This window comes from Oncorhynchus keta, chromosome 18 (assembly GCF_023373465.1).
Source record: "Oncorhynchus keta strain PuntledgeMale-10-30-2019 chromosome 18, Oket_V2, whole genome shotgun sequence".
In the NCBI taxonomy this organism is placed as follows: domain Eukaryota; kingdom Metazoa; phylum Chordata; class Actinopteri; order Salmoniformes; family Salmonidae; genus Oncorhynchus; species Oncorhynchus keta.
In genome coordinates this window covers 38034976-38050173 of record NC_068438.1, presented here as the reverse complement: position 1 = coordinate 38050173, position 15198 = coordinate 38034976, and the positions used below count along the sequence as shown (strand labels likewise).

Genomic DNA, 15198 nt, shown 5'->3' with positions numbered 1-15198 from the left:
AAGAATCAAAGCTTCCCTCTTCTTTTACTCTCTCTCTCCCTCCCATTCTCTCTCTCTTGCTTTCTCTCTCTTGCTTTCTCTCTCTTGCTTTCTCTCTCTCTCTTTCTCTCTCTCTCTCAAATAAAACAAACAAAATAAACCAGTAACACTGCCTCTTTCATACACTTTGATATTCTCTCTTAGGGGGAGAGAGGGAGATAAACAGAGAGAGAGAGAAAACAGAGAGATCGTGAGGGGGAGATGAAAGAGTGCACTCATTTTATGTTACCTTTTGTTCTGGTGGTGGTTGAATTGGTTTGAATGTTAATTGCTTTGACTGTGTTGTTGCTCTCACTGTGGTGCCAAATGAAGCAAAGCCTCAAAATAGAGAGCCTCAATATACTGTGTCTCTGTTTACTGCACTCTTAGAGAAAACAATGCTATCTAGACCCTAAAAGGGGTCTTTGGCTGTCCCCATAGGAGAAACCTTTGAATAACTATTTTTGGTTCCAGGTCTAATCCTTTTGGCTCCAGGTCTAACCCTTTTGGTTCCAGGTCTAACCCTTTTGGCTCCAGGTCTAACCCTTTTGGCTCCAGGTCTAACCCTTTTGGCTCCAGGTCTAACCCTTTTGGCTCCAGGTTTGGTTCCAGGACTAACCCTTTTGGTTCCAGGTCTAACCCTTTTGGTTCCAGGTCTAACCCTTTTGGCTCCAGGTCTAACCCTTTTGGCTCCAGGTCTAACCCTTTTGGTTCCAGGTCTAACCCTTTTGGCTCCAGGTCTAACCCTTTTGGTTCCAGGTCTAACCCTTTTGGCTCCAGGTCTAACCCCTTTGGTTCCAGGTCTAACCCCTTTGGTTCCAGGTCTAACCCCTTTGGTTCAAGGTCTAACCCTTTTGGTTCCAGGTCTAACCCTTTTGGTTCCAGGTCTAACCCTTTTGGTTCCAGGTCTTTTCGGTTCCATGTAAAACATTTTGTTTCTAAGAGTGTGTACTTTATTATCTATGAGTAACCACATTTATTTTTCAACCTTGCACCTATGATTTTCCCTCAATTTTCTCTCACCCCCTCTTTCTTTCCCTCCTTCTCCTCTCAGGTCTCTGTCGGGGCGTATAGTGGGGGGCGTGTGGTGGTTCTTCACTCTTATTATCATCTCGTCCTACACGGCCAACCTGGCTGCCTTCCTCACAGTGGAGAGGATGGTGTCGCCCATAGAGAGTGCTGAGGATCTGGCCAAGCAGACGGAGATCGCCTACGGAACACTGGACTCAGGCTCCACCAAGGAGTTTTTCAGGGTGAGGACACACACACAAGCTTGCACATACACAAACACACACGTGTGTGTGTATGTGAATAGTTAGGGCCTGGCAGTAGCAGACAGAGTGTGCATCTGTGAGCAGCATTAGCATCATCAACATAACGAGCAGGCGGAAATCTGTGGAGGGTGAAGAATCTATTTACTGTGTGAGGGATTCACCACTATTAATTGTGTGTGTGTGTGTGTGTGTGTGTGTGTGTGTGTGTGTGTGTGTGTGTGTGTGTGTGTGTGTGTGTGTGTGTGTGTGTGTGTGTGTGTGTGTGTGTGTGTGTGTGTGTGTGTGTGTGTGTGTGTGTGTGTGCGTATGTGTGTGTGCTTGCGCGCGTATGGATTTTTCCCCACTGATTTCTTAAAGCCACAACATTGAAAATGTTGGCCAGAAAGAGAGAGAGAGCGAGAGAGTGGGGAGAGGTTCAGTGGTTCGGACAGAAGTCACTGACATTATCATGGGATAGATGTCTGTCATACCCAAGCAAATCCCAGCGAGGCACACACACCGACCTCTCTACTCCAGGCTGTGGCTCATTGGCTAACGCTAAGGCTTATGGTGTCCCTAAAGGACAGAGGGAATAACACTTCATAACAGGACAGAGAAAAAGACAGGATAAAAACAAGCGAGAATCGACGGTTATGGAGAATGACAATTTGTTCCCCAGCTTGTTATTTTCATTCTTCACTACACCAAGCAGACACACAAACACACAAACATACACACACACACACACATCAAAAATAAAAGTTAAAAAAAAATATAATCAAGCATGAAGTTGTGTGTACAACAGGGTCTGTTCTACACTATTACACTGTCCAATATGACACTGTCCACTAGCAGGTGGTTCTACACTATTACACTGTCCACTAGCAGTTGGTTCTACACTATTACACTGTCCACTATTACACTGTCCACTATTACACTGTCCACTAGCAGTTGGTTCTACACTATTACACTGTCCACTATTACACTGTCCACTATTACACTGTCCACTATTACACTGTCCACTAGCAGGTTGCTCTACACTATTACACTGTCCACTATTACACTGTCCACTAGCAGGTGGTTCTACACTATTACACTGTCCACTATTACACTGTCCACTATTACACTGTCCACTATTACACTGTCCATTAGCAGTTGGTTCTACACTATTACACTGTCCACTATTACACTGTCCACTATTACACTGTCCACTATTACACTGTCCACTATTACACTGTCCACTAGCAGTTGGTTCTACACTATTACACTGTCCACTATTACACTGTCCACTATTACACTGTCCACTATTACACTGTCCACTATTACACTGTCCACTAGCAGTTGGTTCTACACTATTACACTGTCCACTATTACACTGTCCACTATTACACTGTCCACTATTACACTGTCCATTAGCAGTTGGTTCTACACTATTACACTGTCCACTATTACACTGTCCACTATTACACTGTCCACTATTACACTGTCCATTAGCAGTTGGTTCTACACTATTACACTGTCCACTATTACACTGTCCACTATTACACTGTCCACTATTACACTGTCCACTAGCAGTTGGTTCTACACTATTACACTGTCCACTATTACACTGTCCACTATTACACTGTCCACTATTACACTGTCCACTATTACACTGTCCACTATTACACTGTCCACTATTACACTGTCCACTATTACACTGTCCACTATTACACTGTCCACTATTACACTGTCCACTATTACACTGTCCACTAGCAGTTGGTTCTACACTATTACACTGTCCACTATTACACTGTCCACTATTACACTGTCCACTAGCAGTTGGTTCTACACTATTACACTGTCCACTATTACACTGTCCACTATTACACTGTCCACTATTACACTGTCCACTAGCAGTTGGTTCTACACTATTACACTGTCCACTATTACACTGTCCACTAGCAGGTGGTTCTACACTATTACACTGTCCACTATTACACTGTCCACTATTACACTGTCCACTATTACACTGTCCATTAGCAGTTGGTTCTACACTATTACACTGTCCACTATTACACTGTCCACTATTACACTGTCCATTAGCAGTTGGTTCTACACTATTACACTGTCCACTATTACACTGTCCACTATTACACTGTCCACGAGCAGTTGGTTTTGCACTATTACACTGTCCACTATTACACTGTCCACTATTACACTGTCCATTAGCAGGTGGTTCTACACTATTACACTGTCCACTATTACACTGTCCACTATTACACTGTCCATTAGCAGTTGGTTCTACACTATTACACTGTCCACTATTACACTGTCCACTATTACACTGTCCACTATTACACTGTCCATTAGCAGGTGGTTCTACACTATTACACTGTCCACTATTACACTGTCCACAATTACACTGTCCACTATTACACTGTCCACAATTACACTGTCCACTATTACACTGTCCACTAGCAGTTGGTTCTACACTATTACACTGTCCACTATTACACTGTCCACTATTACACTGTCCACTAGCAGTTGGTTCTACACTATTACACTGTCCACTATTACACTGTCCACTATTACACTGTCCACTATTACACTGTCCACTAGCAGTTGGTTCTACACTATTACACTGTCCACTATTACACTGTCCACTATTACACTGTCCACTAGCAGTTGGTTCTACACTATTACACTGTCCACTATTACACTGTCCACTAGCAGGTGGTTCTACACTATTACACTGTCCACTATTACACTGTCCACTATTACACTGTCCACTATTACACTGTCCATTAGCAGTTGGTTCTACACTATTACACTGTCCACAATTACACTGTCCACTAGCAGTTGGTTCTACACTATTACACTGTCCACAATTACACTGTCCACTAGCAGTTGGTTCTACACTATTACACTGTCCACTATTACACTGTCCACTATTACACTGTCCACTATTACACTGTCCATTAGCAGTTGGTTCTACACTATTACACTGTCCACAATTACACTGTCCACTAGCAGTGGTTCCACTATTACACTGTCCACTATTACACTGTCCACTAGCAGGTGGTTCTACACTATTACACTGTCCACTATTACACTGTCCACTAGCAGGTGGTTCTACACTATTACACTGTCCACTATTACACTGTCCACTATTACACTGTCCACTATTACACTGTCCACTAGCAGGTGGTTCTACACTATTACACTGTCCACTATTACACTGTCCACTATTACACTGTCCATTAGCAGGTGGTTCTACACTATTACACTGTACACTATTACACTGTCCACTATTACACTGTCCACTAGCAGTTGGTTCTACACTATTACACTGTCCACTATTACACTGTCCACTATTACACTGTCCACTATTACACTGTCCACTATTACACTGTCCACTATTACACTGTCCACTATTACACTGTCCACTATTACACTGTCCACTATTACACTGTCCACTATTACACTGTCCACTATTACACTGTCCACTATTACACTGTCCACTATTACACTGTCCACTATTACACTGTCCACTATTACACTGTCCACTATTACACTGTCCACTATTACACTGTCCACTATTACACTGTCCACTATTACACTGTCCACTATTACACTGTCCACTAGCAGTTGGTTCTACACTATTACACTGTCCACTATTACACTGTCCACTATTACACTGTCCACTATTACACTGTCCACTATTACACTGTCCACTAGCAGTTGGTTCTACACTATTACACTGTCCACTATTACACTGTCCATTAGCAGTTGGTTCTACATTATTACACTGTCCACTATTACACTGTCCACTATTACACTGTCCACTAGCAGTTGGTTCTACACTATTACACTGTCCACTATTACACTGTCCATTAGCAGTTGGTTCTACACTATTACACTGTCCACTATCACTGTCCACTATTACACTGTCCATTAGCAGTTGGTTCTACACTATTACACTGTCCACTATTACACTGTCCACTATTACACTGTCCACTAGCAGTTGGTTCTACACTATTACACTGTCCACTATCACACTGTCCACTATTACACTGTCCACTAGCAGTTGGTTCTACACTATTACACTGTCCACTATTACACTGTCCATTAGCAGTTGGTTCTACACTATTACGCTGTCCACTATTACACTGTCCACTATTACACTGTCCACTATTACACTGTCCACTATTACACTGTCCACTAGCAGAGGGTTCTACACTATTACACTGTCCACTATTACACTGTCCACTATTACACTGTCCACTATTACACTGTCCATTAGCAGGTGGTTCTACACTATTACACTGTCCACTATTACACTGTCCACTATTACACGGTCCACTATTACACTGTCCACTAGCAGAGGGTTCTACACTATTACACTGTCCACTAGCAGTTGGTTCTACAATATTACACTGTCCACTATTACACTGTCCACTATTACACTGTCCACTAGCAGAGGGTTCTACACTATTACACTGTCCACTAGCAGAGGGTTCTACACTATTACACTGTCCACTATTACACTGTCCATTAGCAGTTGGTTCTACAATATTACACTGTCCACGAGCAGTTGGTTCTACAATATAACACTGTCCACTATTACACTGTCCAATTTTACACTGTCCACTATTACACTGTCCACTATTACACTGTCCACTATTACACTGTCCAATTTTACACTGTCCACTATTACACTGTCCACAATTACACTATCCACTAGCAGTTGGTTCTATACTATTACACTGTCCACTATTACACTGTCCTTTAGCAGTTGGTTCTGAATGCCCTGTGGACAGCAGCTGCAGATGATCATCATTATTTCAGGACCAGTGATCATTGCAGCTGATGGATGAATAGATGGATGGATGGACAGATGAATGGATGGGCGGGTGGGTGGGTGGGTGAATGGATGGATGGATCACTAACCCTAAAGCTCACCTCTAACACCTTCTCTCTGCCCTTTGTTCTCTTAGAGGTCAAAGATTGCTGTATATGAGAAGATGTGGTCCTATATGAAGTCTGCTGAGCCCTCTGTCTTCGCTAAGACCACAGCGGAGGGCGTAGCTCGCGTCCGCAAGTCCAAAGGGAAGTACGCTTTCCTCCTGGAGTCCACCATGAATGAGTACACGGAACAACGCAAGCCCTGCGACACCATGAAGGTTGGAGGCAACCTGGACTCCAAGGGATATGGCATTGCCACACCTAAAGGCTCACAGCTAAGGTGGGTGGAGTAGTATAACAATGGTAGTCCCCAACTCAACTGTTGTTATGGTATTCCACCTACCCTGGTGTGCCTTTTTTTTGTATCACTTAGTAGTGTCTTAGTCTGGTCTATGTCTGGTCTATGTCTTGTCTATCTCTCTCTCGAGCTCTCTCTCTCTCTCTCTCCCTCCATTTCTCTCTCTGTCTGTCTCTCTCTTCGTTACTTTATTTCTCTCCATCTCCCTCTCTGTCTCCTTCTCCCTCTCTGTCTCCTTCTCTCTCTATGTCTCCTTCTCCCTCTGCCTCTCTCCCTCTCTGTTCTCTTCTCCCTCTCCTTTTCCTTCTCCCTCTCCGTCTCCCTCTCAGTCTCCTTCACTGCCTCCTTCTCCCTCTCTGTCTCAATCTCTGTCTCCTTCTCCGTCTCCTTCACTGCCTCCTTCTCTCTCTCCTTCTCCCTCTCTGTCTCCATCTCTGTCTCCTTCTCCCTCTCCGTCTCCTTCTCTCTCTCTGTATGACTCTCTCCCTCTCTGTCTCCTTCTCCCTCTCTCCTTCTCCTTCTCCCTCTCCGTCTCCTTCTCCGTCTCCTTCACTGCCTCCTTCTCCCTCTCCCTCTCCATCTCCGTCTCCATCTGTCTCCTTCTCCCTCTCTGTCTCCTCCCTCTCTGTCTCCTTCTCCCTCTCTGTCTCCTTCTCTCTCTGTGTCTGACTCTCTCCCTTTCCGTCTCCTTCTCCCTCTCTGTCTCCTTCTCCCTCTCTCCTTCTCCTTCTCCCACTCCGTCTCCTTCTCCGTCTCCTTCACTGCCTCCTTCTCCCTCTCCATCTCCGTCTCTATCTGTCTCCTTCTCCCTCTCTGTCTCCTTCTCCCTCTCCGTCTCCTTCTCCCTCTCTGTCTCCTTCTCTCTCTGTGTCTGACTCTCTCCCTTTCCGTCTCCTTCTCCCTCTCCGTCTCCTTCTCCCTCTCCGTCTCCTTCTCTCTCTCTGTCTGACTCTCTCCCTCCCTCTCCGTCTCCTTATCCGTCTCCTTCTCTCTCTCCGTCTCCTTCTCCCTCTCTGTCTGACTCTCTCCGTCTCCTTCTCCCTCTCCATCTCCTTCTCCGTCTCCTTCTCTCTCTCTGTCTGACTCTCTCCCTCTCTGTCTGACTCTCTCCATCTCTGTCTCCTTCTCCGTCTCCTTCTCCATCTCCGTTTCCTTCTCTCTCTCTGTCTGACTCTCTCCCTCTCTGTCTCCTTCTACCTCTCTGTCTCCTTCTCCCTCTCCGTCTCCTTCTCCCTCTCTGGCTCGCTCTCTGGCTCCTTCTCCCTCTCTGGCTCCTTCTCCCTCTCTGGCTCCCTCTCTGGCTCCTTCTCCCTCTCTGTCTCCTTCTCCATCTCCCTCTCCGTCTCCTTCTCCCTCTCCGTCTCCTTCTCCCTCTCTGTTTCCTTCTCTCTGTCTGACTCTCTCCTCCCTGTCTCCTTCTCCTCTCTGTCTCCTTCTCCCTCTCTGTCTCCTCCCTCTCCGTCTCCTTCTCCCTCTCTGTCTCCTTCTCTCTCTGTGTCTGACTCTCTTTCCGTCTCCTTCTCCCTCTCTGTCTCCTTCTCCCTCTCTCCTTCTCCTTCTCCCTCTCCGTCTCCTTCTCCTTCTCTGTCTCCTTCTCTGCCTCCTTCTCCCTCTCCCTCTCCATCTCCGTCTCCATCTGTCTCCTTCTCCCTCTCCGTCTCCTTCTCCGTCTCCTTCTCCCTCTCTGTTTCCTTCTCTCTGTCTGACTCTCTCCCTCCCTGTCTCCTTCTCCCTCTCTGTCTCCTTCTCCCTCTCCATCTCCTTCTCCCTCTCTGGCTCCCTCTCTGGCTCCTTCTCCCTCTCTGTCTCCTTCTCCGTCTCCTTCTCCTTCTCCGTCTACTTCTCCCTCTCCGTTTCCTTCTCTCTGTCTGACTCTCTCCCTCTCTGTCTCCTTCTCCCTCTCTGTCTCCTTCTCCCTCTCTGTCTCCTTCTCTCTCTCTGTCTCCCTCTCTCTCTCTGTCTGACTCTCTCCCTCTCTGTCTGACTCTCTCCCTCTCTGTCTGACTCTCTCCCTCTCTGTCTCCTTCTCCCTCTCTGTCTCCTTCTCCGTCTCCTTCTCCATCTCCGTTTCCTTCTCTCTCTCTGTCTGACTCTCTCCCCTCCGTCTCCTTCTCCCTCTCTGTCTCCTTCTCTCTCTCTGTCTCCTTCTCTCTCTCTGTCTGACTCTCTCCCTCTCTGTCTGACTCTCTCCCTCTCTGTCTGACTCTCCCTCTCTGGCTCCCTCTCTGTCTCCTTCTCCCTCTCTGTCTCCTTCTCCGTCTCCTTCTCCATCTCCGTTTCCTTCTCTCTCTCTGTCTGACTCTCTCCCTCTCCGTCTCCTTCTCCTTCTCCCTCTCTGGCTCCCTCTCTGGCTCCTTCTCCCTCTCTGTCTCCTTCTCCGTCTCCTTCTCCCTCTCCGTCTCCTTCTCCCTCTCCGTCTCCTTCTCCCTCTCCGTCTCCTTCTCCCTCTCCGTTTCCTTCTCTCTGTCTGACTCTCTCCCTCTCTGTCTCCTTCTCCGTCTCTGTCTCCTTCTCCGACTCCTTCTCCCTTTCCGTCTCCTTCTCCCTCTCCGTCTCCTTCTTTCTCTCTGTCTCCTCCTCCCTCTCTGTCTGACTCTCTCCCTCTCCGTCTGCTTCTCCGTCTCCGTCTCCTTCTCCGTCTCCTTCTCTGTCTCCTTCTCTCTCTCTGTCTGACTCTCTCCCTCTCTGTCTGACTCTCTCCCTCTCCGTCTCCTTCTCCCTCTCTGTCTCCTTCTCCGTCTCCTTCTCTCTCTCTGTCTGACTCTCTCCCTCTCTGTCTCCTTCTCCCTCTCTGTCTCCTTCTCCCTCTCTGTCTCCTTCTCCCTATCTGTCTCCTTCTCCCTCTCTGTCTCCTTCTCCCTCTCTGTCTCCTTCTCCCTCTCTGTCTCCTTCTCCCTCTCTGTCTCCTTCTCCCTCTCCGTCTCCTTCTCCCTCTCTGGCTCCCTCTCTGGCTCCTTCTCCCTCTCTGTCTCCTTCTCCGTCTCTTTCTCCCTCTCTGTCTGACTCTCTCCCTCTCCGTCTGCTTCTCCCTCTCCGTCTCCTTCTCCGTCTCCTTCTCTCTCTCTGTCTGACTCTCTCCCTCTCTGTCTGACTCTCTCCCTCTCTGTCTCCTTCTCCCTCTCCTTCTCACTCTCTGTCTCCTTCTATATCTCTGTCTGACTCTCTCCCTCTCTGTCTCCTTCTCCCTCTCCGTCTCCTTCTCCTCTCTGTCTGACTCTCTCCCTCTCTGTCTCCTTCTCCCTCTCTGTCTCCTTCTCCGTCTCTGTCTACATCTCCTTCTCCCTCTCCGTCTCCTTCTCCCTCTCTGTCTGACTCTCTCCCTCTCTGTCTGACTCTCTCCCTCTCTGTCTGACTCTCTCCCTCTCTGTCTCCTTCTCCCTCTCCGTCTCCTTCTCCCTCTCAGTCTCCTTCTCCCTCTCTGTCTCCTTCTCTATCTCTGTCTGACTCTCTTTGTCTCCTTCTCCCTCTCCGTCTCCTTCTCCCTCTCGGTCTCCTTCTCTATCTCTATCTGACTCTCTCCTCTCTGTCTCCTTCTCCCTCTCTCCTTCTCCCTCTCCGTCTCCTTCTCCTTCTCTCTCTCTCTCTGTCTGACTCTCTCCCTCTCTGTCTCCTTCTCCCTCTCCCCTTCTCCCTCTCTCTCCTTCTATATCTATGTCTGACTCTCTCCCTCTCTGTCTCCTTCTCCCTCTCCTTCTCCTTCTCCCTCTCCGTCTCCTTCTCCTTCTCTCTCTCTCTCTCTGACTCTCTCCCTCTCCATCTCCTTCTCTCTCTCTGTCTGACTCCCTCCCTCTCTGTCTCCTTCTCCCTCTCTGTCTCCTTCTCTATCTCTGTCTGACTCTCTCCCTCTCTGTCTCCTTCTCTATCTCTGTCTGACTCTCTCCCTCTCTGTCTCCTTCTCCCTCTCCGTCTCCTTCGCCCTCTCTTATCCTTCTCCCTATCCTTCTCCTTCTCTATCTCTGTCTGACTCTCTCCTTCTCCGTCTCCTTCTCTCTCTCTGTCTGACTCTCTCCTCTCTGTCTCTCTCTCCCTCTCTGTCTGACTCTCTCCATCTCTCTGTCTCTCTCCCTCTCTGTCTCCTTCTCCCTCTCTGTCTCCTTCTCTATCTCTGTCTGACTCTCTCCCTCTCTGTCTCCTTCTCTATCTCTGTCTGACTCTCTCCCTCTCTGTCTCCTTCTCCCTCTCCGTCTCCTTCGCCCTCTCCTTATCCTTCTCCCTATCCTTCTCCTTCTCTATCTCTGTCTGACTCTCTCCCTCTCTGTCTCCTTCTCCCTCTCTGTCTCCTTCTCCGTCTCCTTCTCTCTCTCTGTCTGACTCTCTCCCTCTCTGTCTGACTCTCTCCCTCTCTGTCTGACTCTCTCCGTCTCTGTCTCCTTCTCCGACTCCTTCTCCCTTTCCGTCTCCTTCTCCCTCTCTGTCTCCTTCTCCCTCTCTGGCTCAATCTCTGGCTCCTTCTCCCTCTCTGTCTCCTTCTCCGTCTCCTTCTCCCTCTCCGTCTCCTTCTCCCTCTCCGTCTCCTTCTCCCTCTCTGTCTCCTTCTCCCTCTCTTTCCTTGTCTCTGTCTGACTCTCTCCCTCTCTGTCTCCTTCTCCCTCTCTGTCTCCTTCTCCTCTCTGTCTCCTTCTCCGTTTCTGTCTCCTTCTCCGACTCCTTCTCCCTTTCCGTCTCCCTTCTCTCTCTCCGTCTCCTTCTCTCTCTCCGTCTCCTCTCCCTCTCCGTCTGACTCTCTCCCTCTCCGTCTGCTTCTCCCTCTCCGTCTCCTTCTCCGTCTCTTCTCCTCTCTCTCTCCTTCTCCCTCTCCGTCTCCTTCTCTCTCTCTGACTCTCTCCCTCTCTGTCACCTTCTCCCTCTCCTTCTCCTTCTCCTTCTCCCTCTCCTTCTCCTTCTCCCTCTCTGTCTCCTTCTCCTCTCTGTCTCCTTCTCCCTCTCTGTCTCCTTCTCCCTCTCTGTCTCCTTCTCCGTCTCTGTCTCCTTCTCCATCTCCTTCTCCCTCTCAGTCTCCTTCTCCCTCTCTGTCTCCTTTTCTCTCTCTCTGTCTGACTCTCTCCCTCTCCATCTCTTCTCTCTCTCTGTCTGACTCTCTCTTCTCCTTCTCTCTTGACTCCCTCTCCATCTCCTTCTCTTTCTCTGTCTGACTCTCTCCCTCTCTGTCTCCTTCTCCCTATCTGTCTCCTTCTCTCTCTCTGTCTGACTCTCTCCCTCTCTGTCTCCTTCTCCCTCTCTGTCTCCTTCTCTATCTCTGTCTGACTCTCTCCCTCTCTGTCTCCTTCTCTATCTCTGTCTGACTCTCTCCCTCTCTGTCTCCTTCTCCCTCTCCTCTCCTTCGCCCTCTTCCTTATCCTCCTCCCTTTCTTCTCCCTTCTCTACCTCTGTTTGACTCTCTCCCTCTCTGTCTCCTTCTCCCTCTCCGTCTCCTTCTCCGTCTCCCTCTCTGTCTCCTTCTTCCTCTCCGTCTCCTTCTCTCTCTCTCCTTCTCTCTCTCTCAGTCTCCTTCTCTCTCTCTGTCTGACTCTCTCCCTCTCTGTCTCCTTCTCCGTCTCCTTCTCCCTCTCCGTCTCCCTCTCCTTCTCCCTCTCCGTCTCCTTCTCCCGCTCCTTCTCCTTCTCCCTCTCCTTCTCCCTCTCCGTCTCCGTCTCCTTCTCCCTCTCTGTCTCCTTCTCTATCTCTTTCTGACTCTCTCCCTCTCTGTCTCCTTCTCCCTCTCCTTCTCCTTCTCCTTCTCCGTCTCATTCTCTCTCTCTCTCTGTCTGACTCTCTCCCTCTCCATCTCCTTCTCTATCTCTGTCTGACTCTCTCCCTCTCTGTCTCCTTCTCTATCTCTGTCTGATACCTCCCTCTCTGTCTCCTTCTCCCTCTCTGTCTCCTTCTCCCTCTCCATCTCCCTCTCCGTCTCCCTCTCCGTCTCCCTCTCCTTCTCCCTCTCCTCTCCCGTCTCCTTCTCCTCTCTGTCTCCTTCTCTATCTCTGTCTGACTCTCTCCCTCTCTGTCTCCTTCTCCCTCTCCTTCTCCTTCTCCCTCTCTGTCTCCTTCTCCCTCTCCTTCTCCTTCTCCCTCTCCTTCTCCTTCTCTATCTCTGTCTGACTCTCTCCCTCTCTCTCTTCTCCCTCTCTGTCTCCTTCTTCCTCTCCGTCTCCTTCTCCGTCTTCGTCTCCTTCTCCCTCTCCGTCTCCTTCTCTCTCTCCGTCTCCTTCTCTCTCTCTGTCTGATTCTCTCCCTCTCTGTCTCCTTCTCCCTCTCTGTCTCCCTCTCCGTCTCCTTCTCCCACTCCTTCTCCCTCTCTGTCTCCCTCTCTGTCTCCTTCTCCCACTCCTTCTCCCTCTCCGTCTCCTTCTCCCTCTCTCTGTCTGACTCTCTCCCTCTCCATCTCCTTCTCTATCTCTATCTGACTCTCCTTCTCTATCTTTGTCTGACTCTCTCCTTCTCTGTCTCCTTCTCCCTCTCCGTCTCCTTCTCCCTCTCTCTGTCTGACTCTCTCCCTCTCCATCTCCTTCTCTATCTCTGTCTGACTCTCTCCCTCTCTTTCTCCCTATCTCTGTCTGACTCTCCCTCTCTCTCTCCTTCTCCCTCTCTGTCTCCTTCTCCCTCTCTGTCTCCTTCTCCTTCTCCCTCTCCCTCTCCCTCTCCCTCTCTGTCTCCCTCTCCCTCTCCGTCTCCTTCTCCGTCTCCTTCTCCGTCTCCCTCTCCGTCGCCTTCTCCCTCCCTCCCTGTCTTTGTTGTGTTAGGTATTTAATGCTTGTTAGCTCCATTGCTCTGTTGTATTGCTGTCTGTCCGTCTCTCCACCCGTCCCTCTCTCTCCATTTCTCTTCTTTCACTCACTCTTTCTTTTGACAGGGCCACTGATCAGGTAATGTGTCCACTCGTTTGGTGTCTTGACTGTCTCATTCCTCCATTCTCAGAGTGTTATGTAGATACTATCTGTTTTTGGACTGAGACCGATTGTGATTGAAGTTACTAATGGTGATGCCGTGGAGAGGGGCGGAGCACCTTGGCATTGCCATGACTCCCAGAGCCACCCGGGGGAATTTATAGACACACAGGAAACAGTATGTTGAAGGGCCTGGCCAACGGGGCGAACAAAAAGCAGAAAACTATCAAATTATTTCATAACACCCCAAAATGCAGATAAAATCCATCAAATCGATCAAAAGAAACAAATTCCCACAATCCAATTAATTGATGATGCCCTGAAACACCAAAATCCATACATTTGTAGTGTGTGTGTCTATAGCAGCAGGACTACTGACACCTTTATATAATGTTCCTATAACTTCCCCCTGTGCACCTTGCAAAGAAGTCCTCCCACTCCCCTGCACCTTTACCAGGGTTCCTTTTCCACTCAGATAAATGAAGGTTTTCTGTTTCCGAGGGAAAAGTGACAGCCAGTGGATGATGGTCCCCACCTGGCCCCCTTACTATTCTGGGACTATCGACTGCTGTCTATGGCTTCTCCTGATCATGGGAAAACCTACGGGAGAGAGCATGTCAGGCAAGAGCCCCTGCTCACGGCAAGCCATTCAAAGCACTGATTTGACATGATGATGATGATTTTGATAAAGATGATTATTAATAGTAAGATATTATCATATGAATTAACTACATATGTATGAGAGATGTCTATGTATCATCATTCCTTTTCCCATACCCTTCTAATGATGGTGATATGTTCCATGGCTTGTAGCCCACCCAAGAGAACTCTCTCTCTTTCTCGAACTGTCTATCTGTCTAACTCTCTGTCTGTCGGACTGTCTGTTTGCATTGGGCCAGATGGGCCAGTAACTGAAAGGTTGAACAATCTGTCGATGTGCCCTTGAGCAAGGCACTTAACCCTAGTATGCTCCAGGGGAGCTGTACTACTATAGCTGACCATGTACATCAACACATTTCACTGCACCTATCTGGTGATGTGACAATAAAACATATTTTGTATATATATCGTCATGCACGCAAACACACGCACCTTGGTACACATACTCCCTGGCAAACAGACACAATCGGAAGAGTGAAGCAATGAGGCAAAGAAAACTGATGACAGCAGCTGAGAGAGAAAAGGAGAGACAGAAGAGAGATGAGCGAGAAGAGAGAGAGGAGAGAGAGGAGAGGAGAGAGAGAAGACAAAGGAGGGGAGATAGGAGAGAGAATAGAGGGAAGAGAGCAGAGAGAGAAGACAAAAGATAGGAGATGAGGACAGAGAAGAGAGGAGAGGAGAGGAGAGGAGAGGTGTTAGCTCCGTGTCATCAGGGACCAGAACACCAGCAGCAGGGTGTTAGCTCCGTGTCATCAGGGACCAGAACACCAGCAGCAGGGTGTTAGCTCCGTGTCATCAGGGACCAGAACACCAGCAGCAGGGTGTTAGCTCCATGTCATCAGGGACCAGAACACCAGCAGCAGGGTGTTAGCTCCGTGTCATCAGGGACCAGAACACCAGCAGCAGGGTGTTAGCTCCGTGTCATCAGGGACCAGAACACCAGCAGCAGGGTGTTAGCTCCATGTCATCAGGGACCAGAACACCAGCAGCAGGGTGTTAGCTCTGTGTCATCAGGGACCAGAACACCAGCAGCAGGGTGTTAGCTCCATGTCATCAGGGACCAGAACACCAGCAGCAGGGTGTTAGCTCCATGTCATCAGGGACCAGAACACCAGCAGCAGGATGTTAGCTCCGTGTCATCAGGGACCAGAACACCAGC

At 48.8% G+C, this 15198-nt stretch overlaps 1 protein-coding gene across 7 annotated transcripts in view; it reads left to right on the top strand.

Moving 5' to 3' along the window:
* The window catches only part of LOC118377951 (glutamate receptor 4-like), a 221545-nt gene that overhangs the window by 183668 nt on the left and 22679 nt on the right, over positions 1–15198 (top strand). For all 7 annotated transcript variants that reach the window (XR_008068357.1, XM_052468011.1, XM_052468010.1 and 4 more), the window contains exons 14-15: positions 1073–1271; positions 6251–6498. Coding sequence is in view for 6 of the 7 variants with exons in the window: in XM_052468011.1 (XP_052323971.1) it covers positions 1073–1271; positions 6251–6498 (447 nt within the window). In the remaining variant the exon portion in view is untranslated. The remainder of the gene's footprint in view (positions 1–1072; positions 1272–6250; positions 6499–15198) is intronic.